We start from the raw sequence: 17811 nt of genomic DNA on the forward strand, positions 1-17811 counted from the left end.
CAGATTCACACAGCGAGTGGTTAGGATCTGGATTGCACTGTCTGAGAGTGTGGTGGAGGCAGATTCACACAGCGAGTGGTTAGGATCTGGAATACACTGTCTGAGAGTGTGGTGGAGGCAGATTCACACAGTGAGTGGTTAGGATCTGGAATACACTGTCTGAGAGTGTGGTGGAGACAGATTCACACAGCGAATGGTTAGGATCTGGAATGCACTATCTGAGAGTATGGTGGAGGCAGATTCACACAGCGAGTGGTTAGGATCTGGAATACACTGTCTGAGAGTGTGGTGGAGGCAGATTCACACAGCGAGTGGTTAGGATCTGGATTGCACTGTCTGAGAGTGTGGTGGAGGCAGATTCACATAGCGAGTGGTTAGGATCTGGAATACACTGTCTGAGAGTGTGGTGGAGAGAGATTCAACAATGGCTTTCAAAAAGGGATCAAATAAGCATGGAAGAGAAAACAAATTCTAGGTTACAAGGGAATGGAACTAGCTGAATTGCTGCTTCAGAGAGCCAGTACAGATTCCACAGGCTGAATGGCCTCTTTCTGTGCTGTAAACATTCAACAATTCCAATAGCTGGGAGGAGAAATCAAAGCAGCACTATATTGCTCTGAGGGACTGGTTAAGGCCTAGAAGGACCTGAGGAGGAACATAATTTCATTGCAAAATACACCCAAAGGGGCAGATCAACAGCTTTGGAATGGCAACTGAGCCTCTTTGGAATTGATTACTTCACCATTGTAACATCCTGGAGCTTAGACCAAGCATTCTTCCGGATCCTAGCTGGTAAGATGTCTGCTAGCACTTGCCAGAGAGTAACACAGGGAACTCCCCACGATAGATTTGCTTAACCCAGAGATTTGCCTGCTCTTTGCATAGGAGGAATCCAATCGAGCGGAGTTCAACTCCAAATTCCAGCTAACTTCCATTTCCATAGAATCCATAGAATCCCTACAGTGCAGAAGGAGGCCATTTGGCCCATCAGGTCTGCATGAGACTGTCACCCAAGGTCATAGTCAAACCAGGGTCTCTGGCGCTGTGAGGCAGCAGTGCTAACCGCTGTGCCACCATGCTGCCCCTTGACTTCTGCCTTTACCTCCCATAATCCTAATATTTTATAACGCGGTCACAGGAGGTAGAAACCCATAGCTATACATCGACACTGGGTGAAAGTTCGTTCCTACTATCTTCATCCCTCTGAACCCAGATAAATGGCTAAAGATCACGGAGTACGCCAATGCCAACATTGAAGGCATTAGGGAAGAGCGTGAGCCTGAGATAAACCAGAAAGTAGTGGCTAAGTGAAGTAGAGATTGGGTTTTAAAACCTGTGGACGATAGCAGGGAAGAAGAATTGAAGGACTGAAGAACTGATGTAGCTTTGAGGTCTTGAGTTATGGTTGGTGGTGGGGAAAAAAGAGAGGACAGACTCGCATTTATACGGCACTTTTCACGACCATCGGACATATCAAAATGCTGTCCAGACAATGAAGCAGTTTGTGAAGTGGAGTCAATGTAATAAAGTTTTGACTTCAAAAAAAATGATGATGCAAGAATGGAGAAGCTCATGTGCGATGATATATTCCCAACAATGCCTTACTAAAACTTAATAATGTGTTTGTAATTTTGCTACATGACATTTGCCCTTTGATCTGAGCTGCCTTGCATATTTTCTTTAGAATCTTCACCACTGAAAACCCATGGGACGCTGAATAGTTAACCACATTTCCCATGATCCTTCAATTTCTGTTGAAATAAATGAATCATTCTCAGCGACTTTGGCTTCAATTTGCTAAGGGAAGACAGGGAAGGTTGAGCTGTTGAGCTGCTCGCAGAAAAATACTTTTCACTGTACCTCGGTACACGTGACAATAAACAAATCCAATCCAAGGAGCAGGGAGCAGGGGATGGGACTGGGGCACCTGGGAATGTGAAGGCCCTGATGAACGTAAAGCAAGACCTCCATCTTTTCATTAAACTCTTGTTTCACACTCAGCAGCCGGTCAGATTGCCAATGGGATGGGAAAGTGGTGGCAGAGTAACCCACGTGGACTACAGCAGTTCAGAATGTTAGCTGAACACTACCTTCTCAAGGGCAATTAGGGTTGAACAATAAATGCTGACCTAGCCAGCGATGCTCACATCCTGGGAAAATAAACAAAGACTGCCGAGGTTCGTCCCTGCCAACTGAGAAAGATCAAAGGTTGGTGAGGGGATCGGGAGGAAGGACAAACACAGGTAAGAATGCTTGGCAGAAATGAGGTGTGGGGGTGTGGCCCCTCCAAGCCATACATCATCCTAACTTGGAAATATATCGCCGTTCCTTCACTCTCGCTCGATCAAAATCCTGGAACTCCCTCCCTAATAGCACTGTGGGTGTACCTATATCACATGGACAGCAGCGGTTCATGAAGGCAGCTCACCACCACCATCTCGAGGGCAATTGGAAATGGGCAACATGGTGCAGTGGTTAGCATTGCTGCCTCACAGCGCTGAGGTCCCAGGTTCGATCCCGGCTCTGGGACACTGCCCGTGTGGAGTTTGCACATTCTCCCCGTGTTTGTGTGGGTTTCGCCCCCAAAATCCATAGATGTGCAGGGTAGATGGATTGGTCACGCTAAATTACCCCTTAATTGGTAAAAATGAATTGGGTACACTAAATTTATAAAAAACTAAAGAGATGGGCAACAGATGCTGGCCGAGCCAGTAAAGCCCACATCCAGTGAAAGAATTTAGAACAAACGGTCTGAAACATGTGCCATTAAAAAACTATTTCCTGATGGATCCAGATACTTCCTCTCAACTCCAGTTAGCTGCTGGACTGGTCAGTGTTCAATTAAAATTGGCTCCCAACTGTGACATTATGTGTAATGTCGAGTACATAAAGGGTTGGTGTAATATTCTAACCGACCACTAGATGGAGCTGGGAAGCAGACCTATAAAAGGGAATGCCTCTCAGGCTTCTGGGGAGAGAAGGCGAGAGAAGGTTAGAGAGCCAAGGAGCAGAGCAGAGTATAATTTAAGATAGTGTGCATGAGATAGGTATAGTGTTGATTGTGGGTTTAGTTATAATATTGCTTGCTTTCTGAATCGTGATTGAACTGTATAATAAGTATTGTAATAAATCTTAGCTTTGTTTATTTGACTTAGCTTTTCGTGGTCCTTGTGTACACTACAACTCCACCCTGAGTATAAGCACCACAAGGAACACCACATCAGCCACAGTGTGGAAGAATGATTTAAATATTATCATGAATGATCCTGGCCCTCGAGAACAGGGCACAAATGCACCAGTGCAACACACATAAAAACAGCCATAAAACAGTGGCTGGCACATCAGCAGTAGTTTGGGGATTTGGGGGATTTTAAAAAAAAATTAGAGTACCTAATAAATTTTTTCCAATTAAAGGGCAATTTAGCATGGCCAATCCACTTAACCTGCACATCTTTTGGGTTGTGGGGGCGAAACCCACGCAAACACGGGGAGAATGTGCAAACTCCACACAGACAGTGACCCAGAGATTTGGGGGATTTTAACACCACTCCCTGACCCTCTCTTGTCCATTGCGAGGGGCTAAAATTCCCTGTTTGGTCTCCAGGAGAGTCAAGAACTGAATCCAATTCTTGTGACTGAATAGAATATGTTCTAACATTCAGAGCTCTCCTCCCTGCCCATATCTGCCCCATACCTGCCAGGCAAGAATAAAATTGGTGCTGAACATTTCAAATTTATGTGCAAATATCACCCCCCTCCCTCCCTCCCTCCCTCCCGCCCGCCGCCAGTCCCCGGTTACATTTTCTATTTGTCTTACCTCATTTCTGGATACAAAGCCAACCACCTTCCCTGCGGAGCTAACAAACATGTGCTGAAGGACAAGGAGATCAAAGAGTTTGTGTGCCTGAAAATAGATTACATTTTTAATGATATTTCTCAAAGCAATTTCGCTGCAATTCCAATTTATTATCCCTTCCAGGTGCTGCCTGGCAGTTCCGAGATAGAAAACGTTGACTGATTGCAAACCATTTAACACATTAGCCATGCATTATACACAATTCCACGGTGTTGCCCACAGCAATAATTGCAATTAGCACATCATCAGTATGTCTCAAAGCACTTCACACAATGAATTCCTGATAAAAGTGAAGCCATAGTTGTTTGTCGACAAAAATATCAGCTGTTCTGCATCCAGAATATACCATAGACAGCAGTGACATAAATGAGCTGTGAATCACTTTTCGATGGTGTTTTGTGAAAGAGAGAAAAGCTGGCCAGGAAACCAGAGATAAAAAAAATCTTGTTCTTCTTGAACTAATGCCTCAACACCTTGCTCCTTGCTTCAGATGTGGTGACCCACAGGTTAAATCACCACCAGTCAGCTCTCCACCTCAAAGGGAGAAGCAACCTATGGTTGCAACCTACCCAGAGGCAAGGAGATAAACAACTGAACTAATTCAAGAGCATATGGGGGCGATTCTCCGAGCCCCGCGTCGGGCTGGAGAATCGCCGCAACCGCGCCCCGACATTGGCGCGCGATTCTCCGAGGTGCGGAGAATCGACGCTATTTGCGCCGGCGCGTTTGGTGCGGCGCCGGCAGGGCCGCCGGTTCTCCGGCCCGGATGGGCCGAGCGGCCGCGCCGATACGACAGAGTCCCGCCGGCGCCGTTCACCCCTGGTCACTGCCGGCGGGAACTCTGCGGGAATGGTCGGGGGGGGGGGCCGCCTGGAGGGGGGGGATAGGGGGGCTCCTTCATCGGGGGGGCCTCCGATGGGGTCTGGCCTGCGATCGGGGCCCACCGATCGGCGGGCCGGCCTCCCCCCCCCCCCCCCCCCCCACCCCGGGCCTACTTTCTATCGCGGCCGGCCCCTGAACACCGATCCCATGTTGGGTCGGGGCCGGCGTGCATAAGAAATCCCCCACGCATGCGCAGGGTGGCGCGGCACCCTTTTGGCGCCACGTAAGGAAGCTGGAGCGGCGTTAACCGCTCCAGCGCCGTGCTGGCCCCCTGTGGGGGTCAGAATCCGTTGCGCCCGGGCCCTGTTCTCGCCGTCGTGAAACACGACGGCGTTCACGACGGCGCGAACACTTGGGCCCAATATTGGAGAATCGCCCCCTTTGTCTCAGTATCTCTGCCCTTGCACAAAAAATGGCTTATCGTGTGTCATCATGGAGGATGGGTAATCCCCTATCAGATTGGTGCACCAGGAATCGACTGAAAAGCATTGTTATCTGGTCTTGGCTACTATTCTTGAAGTTCATGAACAAAAATGTAACTTTAACCGAATCAGACTTTGACGTATGACAACGTAGGGTCTAAAATGGATTTTTAAGAACTTTATAGTTTTTATCCCCCCTTTTTATCGATGCATTTTTATTTTGTGCCACAAACTAAGAATGTTAAGGATTATTATTATGGACAAGAGTGATAGGTGCAGTCATGGCAACCTTGCCTAAGCAACCCTGTTTGCAGTGAGAGAGAAGTGGAGCGAAACCAGAGATCTTTAATCTGAATGAGATGACTGGGTCGGAGATACTGGGCTGGGTTTCCCCCTGGGAATGGGAAATGCAAGCCAGGCCTGTTCCGGGTCCTTAAACAGGAGTGAAACTATTTCAACCTGTGCCTTTGCTTGAGGCTGCCAATTAATGATCATGAGACAGGTTCGGCATCAAATTAAGAATTGTAGACAGGCTCTCGAAGCTGGATGGCCAATCATAGGCATTCCAGTTTGAGAGGAGCAGCAGACTGAAATTTTAGGCGAGTCAGAGAGAGGGAGTGTCAAGATGGAGCTGCCTCGTCCTGTTGCTCTTATTAGCCTTAGTTTTATTACCTCTGATTATGTCACCTTTGCTCACGAGTCGCCAGGTATACTTTCTGATACCGCCACGTGGTTCAAGCTCTAGTTATGATTAATAAGACAGCACACCGCTTAGTAAGATTGAAATCAACGGTCATTTATTATGTACAGCAATAAATACTCACACGATAATCCTACTTTCTATATCACTACCTACCACTACTGGCCAATACTTAACTTTTGGGGATGGCCCACCAGGTCAGGGAAACGAATGGCTTATCGAATTGGGTCTGGCCTGCGGGATTCAAAAAGGCTGATACGGGTCGATGGCTCGGAGTCTCTATCGGGTAGCGATCGCTGGAGTCAAACTTACAGTTTCTGGTCGATGTTCTTGCGAAGGTTGCGAGCAGGAGAAGAAGGGAGAGAGAGAGCGATCTGAACTTGGCCCCACAATTGATAGGGCCCAGGGGCTTCCCGCCTCTCGGGGCGACCCTTGACCCTGAGTCCCAAGTGATTGGACTTGTTCCCAATCACTGGGTTCAATATGCTTCAATAATGGGCGATTCCTCGATCGGGGGGGTGGTCGTTCACCTGTCTTTGTTTCGGCCACTGCAGGCGCCGAGAGGTCTGGCCCGGCATTCAATTGCTAATATGTTGCAATTTCTCCCGGGGATAGCCGATTAAACTGCAGATGTCTGGGTTGATGTGCTGCTAATAGTCGCAGGTATCGATCTGGGCCGACTTCCCCAGAGCCGAATACGCTATTCTGTCTGCAGCTGTCCGTTTGTGTCCTGTTGGCTGTTTTTCCCATCAGCCTTTTCGGTTAGCCATTTTATATCAGGTTTTGGCCAAATTAATCGGGAATCAGTCATTTTAGGTGGCTACAGTCCCCAACATTTCAAAGTTTTATATTAAAAATTAGACTCTAAGGTCAGGTCAAGACTTGTGAGAGGGGAGGGGAACCCTCTTTACAGGACAGTCCTTTGGCTCTCGGTCAGTGAGGGCCTCCAGGCCTGCCTGGAGCATTGACTCCCCTGGCCAGCCTCCAGGCATTTTGAACTGGCCACCAGCACTGAACTGAACAGGTACCCGCCGGTAGGCAGTCCAGCCGGCCTCCAATTCTGCCTCTGCAGAAATGGCCCGGAGCCAGGGAATCTGCATGACAGCCTGCGGCACTCGGATTTCAGCTCCATCTGCTTCCAATTCTGGCCTCGGCGGGGGCTGAGAGTCCAGCTGACAGAGTCTAATTTACAACCTTTGAACTCCCATCGCTTCTCTTCAGCAGTGGGAGAATAGCAGGAGCCTTCGGAGACAGCCGGTTTCAGTCCTAACAAGATTTCAAACGAACGAGAAAAATTTTCAGGTCGCCAGAGGTGATTCCACATTCCATGCTCTCCCCCCGCCCCCCCCCCCCCCCCCCCCCCCCCCCCCAACCACCCCGCCCCCCCAAGGGAGACAGCAAATGGGGAAGAAAACATTTGTTCCGCACAGACAATGTCCTAAAATGGTCTTATTGTCAAAGACAACTCCTGGATGGGAGCCCGAGGTTGTGGGATCAACTGTTTCGAGTGATGCCCGAGACGGCATGTGATTTCAACTGAGCACGATAGGGTTCAGGTCCAAGGGCACTGACTACCATCCATTTTATTCTTCAGGGAAGGCTGTCTTCATGTGAGTTTTTCCAGTGAATGGGCCTTTTGATCCTGCTGGGGCTGGTTTAGCACAGTGGGCTAAATAGCTGGCCTGCAATGCAGAACAACGCCAGCAGTGTGGCTTCAATTCCCGTACCAGCCTCCCCGAACAGGTGCCAGAATGTGGAAACTAGGGGCTTTTCACAGTAACTTCATTTGAAACCTACTTGTGACAATAAGTGATTATTATTATTATTATTATTATTAAGGAACTAGGTTTCAGATCATGATCTCAGTTCACCAATAAGGTGCACTGGAGAGTTATCACTGACAGCTCGATGATGAATTTTGCCCAAATCTTACACTCCATGGAGCCATGAGACATAGGATCAGATAGGCCATTCGGCCCATTGAGTCTGCTCCGCCATTCAATGTGATCATGACTGATCTGATATAATCCTCAACTCCACTTTCTCACCTTATCCTTGTAAGAATGATCATAGAATCCCTACAGTGAAGAAGAAGGCCATTCGGCCCATCGAGTCTACACCAACCCTCTGAAAGGGCACTCTACCCATGTCCACTCCCCCGTCCACCGTGCCCAATCCCTGTAACCTAACCTGCACACTAAGGGGGAATTTATCACGGCCAATCCACCCAACCCGCACATCTTTGGACTGTGGGAGGAAACCGGAGCAGCCGGAGGAAACCCACACAGACACGGGGAGAATGTACAAACTCGACACAGTCACCAAAGCCTGGAATTGAACCCGGGTTCCTGGCACTGTGAGGCAGCAGTGCTAACCACTGTACCACCGTGCCACCCTCAATGCCCTTACTGATTAAAAATCTGTCTAGGGCGGCACGGTGGTGCAGTGGTTAGCACTGCTGCCTACAGCGCTGAAGATCCTGGCCCTGGGTCACTGTACGTGTGGAGTTTGCACATTCTCCCCGTGGTTGCGGGGTTTCGTCCCCACCACCCAAAGATGTGCAGGCTAGGTGGAATGGCCACGATAAATTGCCCCATAATAGGAAAAAAAACAATTGGGTACTTAAAAAAAAATTTTTTTAAACCTGCCTGCCCCAGCCTTGAATACACTCAACGACCCAGCCTCTACAGCTCTCTGCAATTAAAAATCCTACAGATTCACTACCCTCTGAACATTTCAACCCAGCACAAGAGCTCTGGGGCGGGACTCTCCATTTGCGGACGGCGAAATCGCGAAACACGATTGGGCAGAGAATAGTTTCCGACGCCAAGTCCGGCTGAGCAGAGAGACAGTGCGACGTGTTGCCAGATGGCGGCACAGCCTTCACCTCGAGTCATCCGTGGCAACAGGCCGGGGGTACAGACACTGCATCGCAACCCCACATCCCCTCACTCCACCCCCCAGTCACCCCCCTCCGCTTGCAACTCCCTCCGTGATACATACCTGCCACACTACGGGGGTGCAGGCCCTGGGTTGGTAGTAACAGCGGGTCTGATCCATGGGATGGAGGATGATGACAACCTGCTCTGCGATCAGCTCTGGTGCTCCACATCGTTTGACAACGTCTGACTCCTGCCCATGGTAGCACCTTCAGCCATCCATCTGGGTGATCCCTGCATGCGAGCTGGCCAATCCATTGCACGGTCCCATTGGACCCCTGCGGTGGGGACGGTCAGGGGAGGGTGGGGAGCCCAGGCCACCCACAGGGTCCGTCCATTCCCCCCACCTCCGGCCAGCCCAGACCAGCCCAACCCTCACACCCATCTGACAGGGCACCAAGACAGGTTGTAACAGTGTGCACAGGTGTTTAATGTGAATGAATATATACTGATATCTGCCTAGCCCCTATAACTAAACTATGCCCTTCACCCATGCCAACTTAACTAGTGTTCAGCTTCCTGGCCTTACGGGCCCGAACACGATGTTTAGGTGGTTCCCCAGACAGTAGAAGTGGAAGCAGCCTGCTGTGATTCCCACCCTGTGACCTAGGTCCCCATTGGCGGGCGTCTTCTGGAGGGACCAGACCTGAATGGGCCTGGCTGCTGTTCAGGTGTCCCGGGTGGCATGATGCCGGCCTGTTCTGCCCTATGCCCGCCAGATGCACCAGGGACGGGGGGGGGAGTGCTACAGAGTTCCGGCACCTCCCCTGCTAGAGTCACCAGCATAGGCCCCATCAACTCCTCCTCCCTCGGAGTGCTCAATGACCCCCGGGCTACTCCATGGGATGGGAGTGCAAACGGAGCTCTCTCCTGAGGCTCCTCTGCCACCTGGCGCTGCCAGTACTGGAGGACCGCTCTGGTCCCGACTAGGGTCCACACGCTCGCGGCCATGGAGCACAGGGAGTGAATCATCTCCGTTTGGGATTTTGCCACATCACGCTGCGACTGAGCCACCACTTTCTGGGTCTGTGTCACATCAGCCACTGACTGCACCATCTCCCTCTGGGACTGGGCCACTTCCCTCTGCGTCTGTGCCATGTCGGCCAGTGCCTGGGCAATGCCGCCGCTGCTCTCAGCCATGGCCTGCTGTGAATGGGCCACCCTCAGGAGCGACGCTGCAATTTTCAGTTGGCTCTGCTGTGAGGCAGCAACCCTGTCCTGGGCCTCGGCCAGGGCCTGCACAGAATGCCCCAAGCCTTGGACATGCTGATCCACAACCAAAACTATCACCCCCAATGCCTCCACCATGGACACCACCCGTGCAGTGTTGGCCTGGGTGGCAGGCATTGTCGGCACCATCTCCAGCTGCTGCACGCGGTTGGACTCCTCCAACTGCACCTGCAGGTACTGGATGCTCGCCGACAACCTCTCATGTAGTCCCTGGCTCAGTGGCTGCATCTCCACTATGGATTGGACTGTTTGTTCCAGAAGCCAGTTATATGGGCAAGATTGGTATGGAGGAACATGGGCCACATGTGGGCAATTGGGACTAGCTTAGTGGCTAAACACTGGGCGACATGGACAAGTGGAGTCAAAGGACCTGGTTTTATGCTATATATATCTAAGACTCTATGGGCGCGATTCTCTGAAATGGAGACAGAGTGTTTGCGCCGTCGTGAACGCCGTTGAGATTCACGACGGCGTGAAACGGCCCCTAACCCGACCGATTCAGGGCCCGATAACGGGCTAGGAGCGGCGCCGCGTCATTTACGCGCTCCAGGCCTTGGCGCCGCGTAAAGGCGGCGCCGCATACGTGACGCGGCCGGCGCCGCATAACTGGCGTCACCCACGCATGCGCGGGTTGTCCGGCGCCAACCCGCGCATGCATGGTTGCCGTCCTCTCCGAGTCCGCCCCGCAAGAAGATGTCTGACCGATCTTGCAGGGCTGCGGAAGAAAGGAGCTCCTCCTTCAGAGAGGCCAGCCCGACGATCAGTGGGCACCGATCGCAGGCCAGACCCCATTTGAGGCCCCCCCCCCCCGGTGCAGGATCCCCCCTCGCCCCCCCCCCCCCCCCGCAGGCCGCCCCCCCAGCGTTCCCGAGCTGTTCCCGCCGGCAGCGACCAGGTGTAGACGGCGCCGGGGGGAACCTGCCGTTTTGGGCAGGCCACTCGGCCCATCCGGGCCGGAGAACCGCGGGGGTACAGGTGAATCGCCATTTTGGCTGTCGCGGGCAATTCACTGTACCGCGCCACGCAAAACGCGATTGTGCCGATCTTGCTGCTTCCGTGAATCGCGGGAGGGCGACCCAGGCGATTCTCCCAACCGGCGTGGGAGCGGAGAATCGCGCCCTGTGACTTTAAGCTCGAGACCCGTCTGGGTGACAGCTAGTTCCTCGGGTCAGCCTGCCGTCGATCGTCCGTCCCCTCGGGCGTTCGTACCTCCACCTGCTTTGCCGGATAACTGTGTGAACACCAGATAGTGATCACCTGATGCACCCGCCCCAACCCCAGCAGCTCCTATAAGACACAAGACATATGATTACGCCACGGGCCGGGGGGTGGTGTGGGTAGGCATGTGGTGGGGATGGAAGTGGCGGTGTGGGGGTGAGGGTGGTGTGGGGGTCAGGGTGATATGGGGATGAGGATAGTGTTGGTGTGAGGGTGGTGTGGGGGTGAGGGTGGTGGTGTTGTGTGAGGGTGGTGTGGGGGTGAGTGTGGTGGGGTGGGAGTTGGGCCGGTTGATACACGTGTCGCGGTTCCTCGCCCATGGCCGAGCTGCACTTTGGCGACCACCCAAATTTCCGGGCCATGACCACATCCAGCATCCTCTGCTCGGCCACGGTGCCCCATACTGTCTTCTCACGCTCCCGGCGGTTGTGCGCGGCCTTCTCCTGGGAGGGAGAACAGAAAGTGAGTGTTAGACAGTCCGACTCATGCAGCCCAGGGGGTGGATAGCTGGTGGCTTCAGTGGCTGCCAACTTGTTGGCTGGGATGGTGTGTGTGGGGAGTGAAGTGTGCATCTGTGGCTGCAGCTTGTCAGCCTCCTGAGCGTCAATCGGGAAACCGGCGAATCCGGCTCCATTTCTCATTGGAATGGATTGTGCTCCACACGGTGTGAGCCCCTCCACAGGAGTGGAATCGGTCCAGGTTCGGCGCCAGTTTCGCTGTCGTGAAAGTCTACGAATTCTGCGTTGACGTCAACACTTAATCTCAGTAACGGGGAATCCCGCCACCGGGCTTTGCGCTCATGCCTACAGAATCTGGTCACACACAGTGCTCAACTGCACTGTCAAAGAGCCTCAGCACAAAGGCCCTTCACCGACATCGCTGTTGGGATTTCAATAGTGAGTCAATCAGGAATTGGAAATCATGCTGCCACCTCCATGAAGCAGTCAAGCAACTCATACTTTCCTGGATTTAGGCATTAGACAGACCACCACTGGCACTCAAATCCTGATCCTTTTACTCCTGTTTCTCTTGTCGGTCATTTTTGATTCAGCCGTGAATACCAATGACAGTTTGGATGTTGGCTTGGCAAAGTCCCAGGAAGCTGACTTTCCACACACAGCTGGAAAGGATCCCGTTGCTGACGACAACTGCCTTGCTGAGAACTGAAACCATCAGGCGAAAGAATCGAGTAATAATATACTTCACTAACAGACTCTAAGGATTTTCCAACTGCCGTTACTTTAATGCTACCATTAACCCAATCAGGATTAATGTTGTCAAAGTGATGTTCCTGGCTTTTTAACTTTGTTCAAGATTATAAACTCACTGGGACCGACAAAAGGCAATTCTTCTTTCTCTCTGCCATCAACAAGGGCCTCACTTTGAATGAGCCTTGGTAGCTTTAATCAAATTAAGGCCCACAAACTGAACATTCCGATCCTCCAGCATTGCAAGGCAATCTTACTCAAAGGGGTCACAGTCACTGATGACAGCGTTACACTGGCACAATACACAATGGTGCATTAACTAAGGTTCCATTCATGCAAATTGTTATATCATGGCAGAGAAGTTGATCTGAGGCCGCTTGAGCTGGCATTGGATCCCAGCAAGTAGGGGAACGTTATCCATTCCCCATCACAGGATATCCTTCATCTCAATATCTACATTCTAATATTTTTCAAATGTCAGGTAGCTGCTATGGCCTTACATGCATGCACAGCTGACTTGTTTCTAGCATTGTGAAGAGCCACAATGATCGCAGTTCTTTGGGTCGAAATGTCACCAATGGGCTCAAAGGACTTAATCCTCTGCCATAGCAGAGGAAGCATCCCTCAACCCAAACGACTTATGTAGGCTTTACAAGGTGGCGTGCACCCCACCTAGAAGGGCAGGTGAATAGGGTGGTGAAAAAGGCACATGGGACACTTGCCTTTATCAATTTGAGGCATAGATTACAAAAGCAGGGAAGTCATGTTGGAGTTGTATAGAACTTTGGGGAGGCCACAGCTGGAGTACTGTGTGCGATTCTGGTCGCCACATTATAGGAAGGATGTGATTGCACTGGAGCGGGTGCAGAGGCGATTCACCAGGTTGTTGCCTGGGATGGAACATTTAAGTTATGAAGAGAGGTTGGATAGACTTGGGCTGTTTCCGCTGGAGCAGAGAAGACTGAGGGGTGACCTGATCGCGGTGTGCAAGATTTTGAGGGGCATTGACAGGGTGGACCGGGAGCAGCTGTTCCCCTTAGTTGAAGGGTCAGTTACAAGGGGGCACAAGTTCAAGGTGAGGGGCAGGAGGTGTCGGGGAGATTTGAAAAAAAAACTTTTTACCCAGATGGTAGTCTGGAACACACTGCCTGGGAGGGTGGTAGAGGTGGTTTCCATCACATCCTTTAAAAAGTACCTGGATGAGCAGTTGGCACATCATAACATTCTTCCAAAGACCCACACTATGCAATATAGGTCAACTTTATTTATTGAATCGCAGCAAATGGGATCTGTGCACCTACTTAACAACAGTCACTGTCTACATGTGAAGGACTTTGACACTTTGAGATCTACTTCTGAGAAATTCGATCGGATTCTAGATTACTTTGTCTCGCATTTTTCTAACTACTCATGATACTAAATATTAGAGTTTAACGTTCACCCTAACAAAGTGATTATAGAATCATAGAATTAACAGTTCCGAAGGAGAACATTCGGCCCATCAAATCTGCACTGGCTCTTGGAAAGAGCACCCCACTTAAGCCCACACCTCCACCCTATCCCCGTAACCCTGTAACCTCAACTAAGCTATTTGGACACTAAGGGGCAATTTGTCATGGCCAATCCACCTAACCTGCACATCTTTGGACTGTGGGAGGATACGGGAGCACCCGGAGGAAACCCACGCAGACACGGGGAGAACGTGCAGACTCCACACAGACAGTGACCCAAGCCAGGAATCGAATCTGGGGCCCTGGAGCTGTGAAGCAACTGTGCTAACCACTGTGCTATCGTGCTGCCCAAGCAGGGCCAATTATAACTTTGTGTCACTCAGAAAAAGACACATGTTGAAGAATTTAAAATTAAATTAAATATGACATAATAATAATTAAAATGTGAACATGCACAGATCTCAATAATGAGCATCATAACTATTGTCTACCTGCTACTCAACATTCTTATATTCATTTACCTGGTGTAATGATGTGCTTGGTGACAGCTGGAATGTGACTGGATCTATGTGGCACTTTTCCCAAAGGTTTATATCCCCTTCTTTCTACAAATAAAAAATACATTTCAGTCCAAGGGCGTGGAGCATGGAAGAAAACCAGATGAAAAGAAACACATGCCCAAGGGGGGAGCCCGTCTGAATTTCCATCTCTTAATTTAAATGAATGGAAAATCAAACAGGTCCAATTACGGTGGTGCATTGATTCATTCTCAGTTTCACAGCATACACTAGCTGAGCAAACAACTCCAATAAGCCCATATACAAGAAAACCTGTCCCAGTATATTTGTTTTTTGGGAGATGGCATTATAGTGGTAATGTAATAATAATAATCTTTATTAGTGTCACAAGTAGGCTTACATTAACACTGCAATGAAGTTACTGTGAAAATCCCCTAGTCGCCACACTCCAGCACATGTTCGGGTACACTGAGGGAGAATTCAGAATGTCCAATTCATCTGACAAGCACATCTTTCAGGACTTGTGGGAGGAAACCGGAGCACCCGGAGGAAACCCACGCAGACACAGGGAGAACGTGCAGACTCCGCACAGACAGTGATCCAAGCCGGGAATCGAACTCGGGTCCCTGGCGCTGTGAAGCAACTGGGCGGCACGGTAGCACAGTGGCTAGCACTGTTGCTTCACAATGCCAGGGACCCAGGCTCGATTCCCGGCTTGGATCACTGTCTGTGCGGAGTCTGCACTTCCTCCCCGTGTCTGCGTGGGTTTCCTCTGGGTGCTCCGGTTTCCTCCCACAAATCCCAAAAGATGTGCTGTTAGGTAATTTGGACATTCTGAATTCTCCCTCCGTGTACCCGAACAGGCGCCGGAATGTGGCGACTAGGGGCTTGTCACAGTAACTTCATTGCAGTGTCAATGTAAGCCTACTTGTGACAATAAAAATTATTATTATTATCATTACCATGGGTTTGTCGATCAACAATCCAGAGGCTCCAATGAATGCTCCAGAATCATGTGTTCCCTCCCCACCCCCTCAGCGAGGAAAGTTGGAATTCAATTAATGAATTAATCTGGAAATAAAATGCAGGTCTCAATGGCAATGATCATTAAACTTCCGGATTATCTTAAAAACCCATTTGGTTCTTCCTTCGGGTGAAATCTGCCACCCTTACTGGTCTGGCCTACATGTGACTCCTGTGGATGTAGTTGACCCCTAACTGCCCTCTGAAATGGCCTAAGAAGCCTTGAGTTGTGGATGGCTCATCATCACCTGTTCAAAGGCAATTAGGAATGGGCAATGAATGCTGGCTGTGCCAGTGACACGCACACACTCCAAGAATAAATTAAACAACGTCTGGGATTAACAGTTGTGGTTTAGGACAGAAGTCTCTGATTGAATCATTATATTGGGCCTATGAGTTGAGCAGACTTGATTGGCTGAATGGTCCTTTCTTCACTCAGACTTTCTCACCTTCTTCATATTTTAGCCGTTCTATGTCAGCTCAACAAATCATTCAGAGCATTCTTCCAAAAATCTTCCTTCTGTGTATCCCACTATAAATCCAATGATATGCCATAAAATGAATGAATTAAAATGGATTTCATCCTTGAAATTTCTATCGGGTGTGAGAAATTTTTACAAAATGTTGGTACATTATGTTTACATTATGTATACAATTATTCATTGTTTTTTTAAACTTGGTACACTTCATTCAATTCTTTTAAATTACAATTTACCAATGAGCTCCCCAGTGAGAGGTAGCACATTGATGTCTTCAGTTAAGGCCCATGACCGAAACTGAAGGAATAATAGATAATTATTGCTATCATCCCTTTAATTTCATTAAACCTAACTGGGCTAGGCCTTCATCCTGTCCTTGCACTAACTGGGTTAGGCCCTCATCCTGTTCTTGCACTAACTGGGTGAGGCCCTCATCCTGTTCTTGCACTAACTGGGTGAGGCCCTCATCCTGTTCTTGCACTAACTGGGTTAGGCCCTCATCCTGTTCTTGCACTAACTGGGTTAGGCCCTCATCCTGTCCTTGCACTAACTGGGTGAGGCCCTCATCCTGTTCTTGCACTAACTGGGTTGGGTCCTCATCCTGTACCCGGAAATGCACAGTATCCCTCTAGGGACTCTGTTGGAGTGGAGCAAAGTCAGGAGAAGACAGGACATGCACTCTTTTATGGCATTGGCTGCCGTGTGGTAAGTTTAAATGTCCAGTCTTCCAATCTTAGTGAATGGATGAGTGAATGAATATGTAGGTGGGTAATTGGGTGAGATAAGTGGTTAGGTTGGCAGGGGGTTATGCGCGTAAGTGGGTAGGGAGGGTAGGTGGGTGAGGTGTGGGTAGTCTATGTAGGTAGGTGCGTGGGCAGGTGGGTGAGAGGGTAGATTGGTCAGGGGATACTGAGGTCAAGTCGGGAGCAAGTCAGGGGCACTCAGGTGCTGGGGGAAGTCAGGACTAGTCGTGGTGGGTAGGCAGGTGGTCAGAGAGGTAGTCAGGTTGCGCAGTAGTCACATGGTCAGGTGATTAGTTAGGGGTTTGTTGGGTGGTTGGGAGGGGGATTGAGGTGTATTCAGGGGGTGGGGGGCATCACTGAGGATTGGGGAGTCAGTTGTGTTTAACCCAGGGGTTAGACCAAGTTTTAATCAGTCTAACTATTCCTGGGTAATTATACTGGTAAGTACCATGGGACTGTCCAAAGTCTCTGACTGTAATTCAGAGACAGAGACGTTTGTGGTGGGTCCCAGGCGGTGGGGGAAATTGTCCATTGGAAGTTGAAACTTCCCAGGAAATTCCCACGTACATCGATGCACAATGACTTCGGTAGGGTCCCGACGCACATAAAACATCAGTCACATGCCTGGTTTCTGATGATCCGGTGACCAGACCATTACCCCCAAGATGTTTCCAAGGGACATGATAGACTGCAATATAAATGCAAGTCTTTGGCTAGAGTATTCCATCCCCGCCTGCCAGTGGGATCTTCCAGACCCGCCAGAGACAATGGACCTTTGAATAGCTTGCTTCATCCACAGCGGGGGAACCTACCCAGGTGGGTCCGGAAAATTCTGGCCTTTATTTGTTTCTATCTTCCAGTATGAATAAGTTATTTTCAAACATGTTGTTTGGTTTTGCAATCAGATACTTAGGGGACAAAAATAAACACAAATCGACATAAGAAAAATGCATTAGCAAACCTTCAGATCACGTTGGATCAAGCATGTCACAATGACATTGTAAACTCTGATTTGCTTTAGAGTGCGTAGTATACAAATGACTGAGAAACACAGTCAGATTAACTCTGGGGCTCGAGGCTACCTCAGAGCTTTGTATTAATGACTGAACATAAAAAGCAGCAGCTTGGCCCTGTGGGCTTTC

At 49.9% G+C, this 17811-nt stretch overlaps 1 protein-coding gene across 2 annotated transcripts in view; it reads right to left on the minus strand.

Moving 5' to 3' along the window:
* clcnk (chloride channel K) overlaps positions 1-17811 on the minus strand; it is an 81099-nt gene that overhangs the window by 3504 nt on the left and 59784 nt on the right. For both annotated transcript variants that reach the window (XM_072478292.1, XM_072478291.1), the window contains 2 exons: positions 14428-14511; positions 3818-3904 (listed from right to left, as the gene is read on the minus strand). In XM_072478292.1, the coding sequence (XP_072334393.1) occupies positions 3818-3904; positions 14428-14511 (171 nt within the window). The remainder of the gene's footprint in view (positions 1-3817; positions 3905-14427; positions 14512-17811) is intronic.

The sequence above is a fragment of the Scyliorhinus torazame genome, chromosome 16, assembly GCF_047496885.1.
Source record: "Scyliorhinus torazame isolate Kashiwa2021f chromosome 16, sScyTor2.1, whole genome shotgun sequence".
NCBI classification, from domain to species: domain Eukaryota; kingdom Metazoa; phylum Chordata; class Chondrichthyes; order Carcharhiniformes; family Scyliorhinidae; genus Scyliorhinus; species Scyliorhinus torazame.